Consider the following 6,000-nt stretch of genomic DNA (forward strand, 5'->3'; position numbering starts at 1 on the left):
AACAATAACAATGTCAAATATATTTCACGAATACTCAGTCTCTCAGTTGCAAACGGAAAGTCGTGTGTTAAGCTCGTGAAAAATATTCTACGAAGTTAGGGGGACATCTTCTATCTTCATGTGACTTAGTAATAAGCTTAAGAGCTCGTAACGCTACAATACATGGTTCAATCCCCTCGATGAACACAGTGCAAAGAGCCTATTGTGTAGCTTTACGCTAAAACAAAACTAAGTTTTCTAATTGTAGATAAAAGATACTGACGTCATGTTTGATAAGTTTACTCTCATATTTGACAATTTACTAATAGCGAAATCCAGCAGAAAAGAAAGTTTTGTTGTAGACAACTCACGCCAGGTCTCACCAACAGTAACTGAATCCTTACTGTACAGAACTCACACCAGGTTCCACCAACAGTAACTGAATCCTTACTGTATATACCTCACACCAGATCTCACCAACAGTAACTGAATCCTTACTGTACAGAACTCACACCAGGTTCCACCAACAGTAACTGAATCCTTACTTTATATACCTCACACCAGATCTCACCAACAGTAACTGAATCCTTACTTTATATACCTCACACCAGATCTCACCAACAGTAACTGAATCCTTACTGTATATAACTCACACCAGGTCCCACCAACAGTAACTGAATCCTTACTGTATATAACTCACACCAGGTCCCACCAACAGTAACTGAATCCCTACTGTACAGAACTCACGCCAGGTCTCACCAACAGTAACTGAATCCTTACTGTATATACCTCACACCAGATCTCACCAACAGTAACTGAATCCTTACTGTATAGAACTCACGCCAGGTCTCACCAAGAGTAACTGAATCCTTACTGTACAGAACTCACGCCAGGTCTCACCAACAGTAACTGAATCCTTACTGTACAGAACTCACGCCAGGTCTCACCAACAGTAACTGAATCCTTACTGTACAGAACTCACGCCGGGTCTCACCAAGAGTAACTGAATCCTTACTGTACAGAACTCACGCCAGGTCCCACCAACAGTAACTGAATCCTTAATGTATAGAACTCACACCAGGTCCCACCAACAGTAACTGAATCCCTACTGTATAGAACTCACACCAGGTTCCACCAACAGTAACTGAATCCTTACTGTATATACCTCACACCAGATCTCACCAACAGTAACTGAATCCTTACTGTATATACCTCACACCACATCTCACCAACAGTAACTGAATCCTTACTGTACAGAACTCACGCCAGGTCTCACCAACAGTAACTGAATCCTTACTGTATATACCCCACACCAGATCTCACCAACAGTAACTGAATCCTTACTGTATAGAACTCACGCCAGGTCTCACCAAGAGTAACTGAATCCTTACTGTACAGAACTCACGCCAGGTCCCACCAACAGTAACTGAATCCTTACTGTATAGAACTCACACCAGGTCCCACCAACAGTAACTGAATCCCTACTGTATAGAACTCACACCAGGTTCCACCAACAGTAACTGAATTTTTACTGTATAGAACTCACACCAGGTTCCACCAACAGTAACTGCATTTTTACTGTATAGAACTCACACCAGGTTCCACCAACAGTAACTGAATCCTTACTGTAGACAACTGACAAACCTATTGTTTGAAACATTATTTGTTGTTGTTGCCGGCTTGAGATTATTGTTAAACTGCCACGTTTTGTGTCAAGCGAAGAGTTTATCAGAATCGACTTTTCCATGTTACCATTTTCGTGATAAATTACGTACGCGCGTTAATTTGCGATTTTCAACAAACAAGTTCTTTTCAAAGAAATTAATGTAAGCCACCCGCTATAAAGTTTATTCATCTCTTGATGAAATATCCACATTTTATTTATGTCCCTGTTAAAAGTAGAATAATTATTACTTTTCAACAAGATATTTACTTTTAACTAAGCCTACTGCAGCCATGTTGGAGAATCACTAGACGGCTGAACAGCCGAGAATCAAGAGTAGTTTTGTTTTTAAAGGAACTTAGAAATTAAAAGTTCAACTTTGAAGATTAATTTTGTGTCGTGTAACGATTGTCTACGAAACGTTGGCATCTAAATAATAAGTAAAATATTACATGAGTAAACAGTATGTGTATATACAGGGTGGCCCGTAAGTCCCTACCCATCCATATGTTATTATGTTACATTCAATTACGCATATATTTTTTTTTCAGAGATATATGGGCGATGTAAGCCCACCTACACTTGTAGAGCGTATTGTGCATAATATTATGCAGCGAGAATGAGGGACAGTACACAGATACACTAGATACATAAGATATATGGATGGGTAGGGACTTACGGGCCACCCTGTACATTGTCAATTTCTACTGCAATTGCTTGATTGTTTGCGATATCCACACAAAGCTGTGCAAGATATACCCAAGCCTACCGACTCTAATTTCAATAAATGAATGCAACTAGTCAAGAAAACTAGCACTTGGGGCACTCCAATCAAGTAATGTTATTTGACTGTCTCTCTTATAACAAACCGACAATTCGAAAATAATCTTCTTGTCCACATAACAGGATTCTAAACTCTAGGCCGCGCTGGTCTCAACAAGGTATGAAACTGAATAATTTCTTTATTACGTTACATTCAGCGTAGTAAGACAATTGTAATAAATTTTGAAGACATTAGAAATAATTTAATAAATTAAACAATAAAGGAAATCGCAAATTAAATGTAATTTTTTTCTGAAGTACTGGTTATAAATTACAAATATATAAATATATATATATATCCTATTTATAATGCTTTCTAAATTTTAACTTCCGGGGTTTAATTACTTTTGCAGAACACATATATATACACACAAATACATTGAAAGATAACAGATTTAACCATTACATTGAAACTGTAGCCCACTGGTAAGTCTGAGGTCTTACAACGCTTAAAATCGTGTTTCGAAATCCAATAGCAAACAGAGCGCAAATAGGCCATCGTGACGACAAATATACAAGTTTAACCCACAACTTGTCCCCCACTGTTACAGCGGTAACTCTACGGATTTACAGCGCTAAAATTAGAGGCTCGATTCCCCTCGGTGGACACAGAAGATAGCCCAATGAAACTTTGGTATAAAAAAACACCCAAAACACACCCACACACTAATCCGCTACAATGATGCCACCTTCCGTTGAAATACCCCATTACTCATTTATTTACAGTAAGATTAACGCCAGTCTACCTTAACTTCCTTTCCTACCTAGCACCCTCTATACAATACACCTTCCGTGAGTGAATCTAGTAATCAGATCGAAAAATAATTGTTGATTTGATATGATAGTAGCACATTGTTGGTGAAAACCTTACTTCATCATTGGTAGGATTGTGCAACAATAGAAGATCGACGTACGATAGCTGCAGACGATTTAACGACTCCTTTAAGAAATACTTCACCATTTCCCGCCGATGGTCTCGCATAGGTAGCTGTAAAAAGCGTAAAGGAAACGCAGTATTAATTTAAGATTACTGACAACATAAATTTAAAACAGATATAAAAGTATTAGTTTTTATTTCTAAAAACATGTGTAACATACCTCAACATCATGATTTAAACGGATATAAAATTATTTATCAACATAATTCACGCACATAAGATTATTTATTATCATAATTTAAACATATAAAACTATTCATTAACATAATGTAGGCACATAAGTTATTTATTATCATAATTTAAACATAAAATTGTTAATTAACATAATTTACGCATATAAAATTATTTATGTACATATAAAGTTATTATTGGAATATAAACATATAAAACTATTTATTATCATACTTTTAGAAACGTTTAAATGGGCTGATTAAAGAATATAATTTAATATGTTGTAACAACGCTGGTTTAAGAAGTTAAAATATTTCCAATATATTAAACGTATTACCTTTATAATAATAAACAAGTCTGTCCTTTCAAGTTTTCCTGATCTCATTACAGACTCCAGTACTTTCCCTATCTCTGCTGCATTATTATGAGCATAAACAGTTTCAATAAGTCGGTACCCTATGTTGATACCATTTTTTAGTAAATAAGATACTTCATGAGGCTCCATCTACAGAGATAACGTATATTATATATTTGGTATATCTTAATTTTCCCAAAATATCGTCAGTTTTCTTTTCTATGAAAGAAAACACTGAATAAGTAGCTATTTATGTTCGCAGTTTTCAAGTTTTCGAATATTCTACCATAATCAAATTGCGTGAGAGTCCGTAAAACAGTATTTAAGTTAAAAATAAATAAATAAATTTACATATCGCGTGAACAGCGCACGAGCTACAAAAATTGTATGGTGTAAAGTAAGAATATTATCATAAGAAATGAAACTTGTGTAGAATTGGTACGAGTGTAACGTTCAGTTTTAAGTAAAAATAACCAAAACACTGTATTTAGTCATGATACACTATATCAGAGGTTTCGTACAGAAATGTTGGGTAGTACCTACAGTTGCCATGGTAGTGGTACTAAAAAACTATATAAATAATATATATATATATATATATTAATTTGTTTATTTATCTCTAGTGAAATACTAACATTAGATTTACCGAGCGAGAGCTTTCCTTACCTAAATACAAGACAGTGATACAATTTAGTTTAACAATACATGGTCCATTCAAACACGTTTAAAATTCTAAATTCTGGTACAGTTTAGGTTAACAATACAGCGTCTGTTCAAAGATCTCTTAAAGATTCTGGTACAATTTATCTTACCAGTACAGTGTCTATTCCTACGAACGGCATTCGAGACCCGGTATTCAGTTTTACAAAGTGGGGAAAAGAAGACATGTCTTAAAGGGTTCTGTTAAATGTTAAAACCAATGTCACATTCACGGGATTTCCGTTGCCCAATACTTAAATCCAACCCACTTTATAATATCATGCAGTCTATATACGTCCTCCAGAACGTAACACTATAGATATACCAGTTATAAAAACTTAGTACAGTGTTAATTAACTACTTACTATTTCAAAGCTCAAGGTTCAGAGGGACGTGGCGCGAGCCACTATCTTCTCCATTGTAGTGTTTTATCGTCGGTAAATAAATATATTACTTATTATCAAACTGTTTTCATTGCAAACTTTGTTGGTCTACACAACATTTCTCTACATGTAATAGCTTATCTAACTCTGAGTGTTGCCTGAGGATAAATGAACAGCATATTGACGCTTAAAAGGTTAATTATCTAAGTTTAATCCCTGCACGAGGAACACAAACTTATACGTAGCTCATTTATGACCGGTTTCAGTAACCAAATAGAGAACATCTGAAGTATCTGTCGCCACAAACTGTGATGTGTAATACAGTTAGCATCGGATTACACAAACTGTGATGTGTAATACAGTTAGCACCGGTTTACACAAACTGTGATGTATAATACAGTTAGCACCGGTTTACACAAACTGTGATGTGTAATATACAGTTAGCATCGGTTTACAAAAACTGTGATGTATAATACAGTTAGCACCGGTTTACACATACTCTGACGTACAGCACAGTTATCACTGGTTTTAGTGACTATGCTAGAGAAGGTCTGAACGACTTGTCGTCACAAGCTCGGATGTACAACACAGTTACCACCGGTTTCAGCGACTGTGCTGGAAAAGGTCTGAAGGATCTGTCGTCTATTCTATCAACACTTCGTTTATTTTTCATGAGAAGTTAATTCTAAAACGAATCGTAGAACTATTTTAAAACTACATACAGATTGAATAAATCGGCCATGATGGTCCTAAAAATTGAAACATGGTCACGTTTTAAATCTATCAATGATGCTGTACATTTTGACACAATCTGATACACACAGGAATAACTCACTGACAAGCTACTTTATCTTTAGTGTCCAGTACACGAAAACTATCAACACAGTCTAAATTAGCTTAATAAGTATTGTAGCTAATTTAATATACTAATCTAGCTCGGAGTAATATCAAAAACAAAAAATAGGATCGCTGTACAATATCTTTTTATTG

The 6,000-nt window shown here is 35.5% G+C and overlaps 1 protein-coding gene across 6 annotated transcripts in view; it reads right to left on the reverse strand.

Moving 5' to 3' along the window:
• Positions 1-4,939, reverse strand: part of LOC143227805 (aldo-keto reductase family 1 member C3-like) — a 35,847-nt gene extending 30,908 nt beyond the window's left edge. For 4 of the 6 annotated variants that reach the window (XR_013015052.1, XR_013015053.1, XM_076459055.1 and 1 more), the window contains exons 1-3: positions 4,741-4,939; positions 3,911-4,078; positions 3,336-3,452 (exon numbers count right to left, since the gene is read on the reverse strand). Coding sequence is in view for 4 of the 6 variants with exons in the window: in XM_076459055.1 (XP_076315170.1) it covers positions 3,336-3,452; positions 3,911-4,078; positions 4,741-4,815 (360 nt within the window). In the remaining 2 variants the exon portion in view is untranslated. Of the gene's footprint in view, positions 1-3,335; positions 3,453-3,910; positions 4,148-4,740 lie in introns of all 6 variants that reach the window. The other 2 variants (XM_076459057.1, XM_076459058.1) reach the window with 2 other exon arrangements.
• Between the last annotated feature and the right edge of the window lie 1,061 nt (positions 4,940-6,000).

Source organism: Tachypleus tridentatus, chromosome 10 (assembly GCF_004210375.1).
Source record: "Tachypleus tridentatus isolate NWPU-2018 chromosome 10, ASM421037v1, whole genome shotgun sequence".
Classification (NCBI taxonomy): Eukaryota; Metazoa; Arthropoda; class Merostomata; order Xiphosura; family Limulidae; genus Tachypleus; species Tachypleus tridentatus.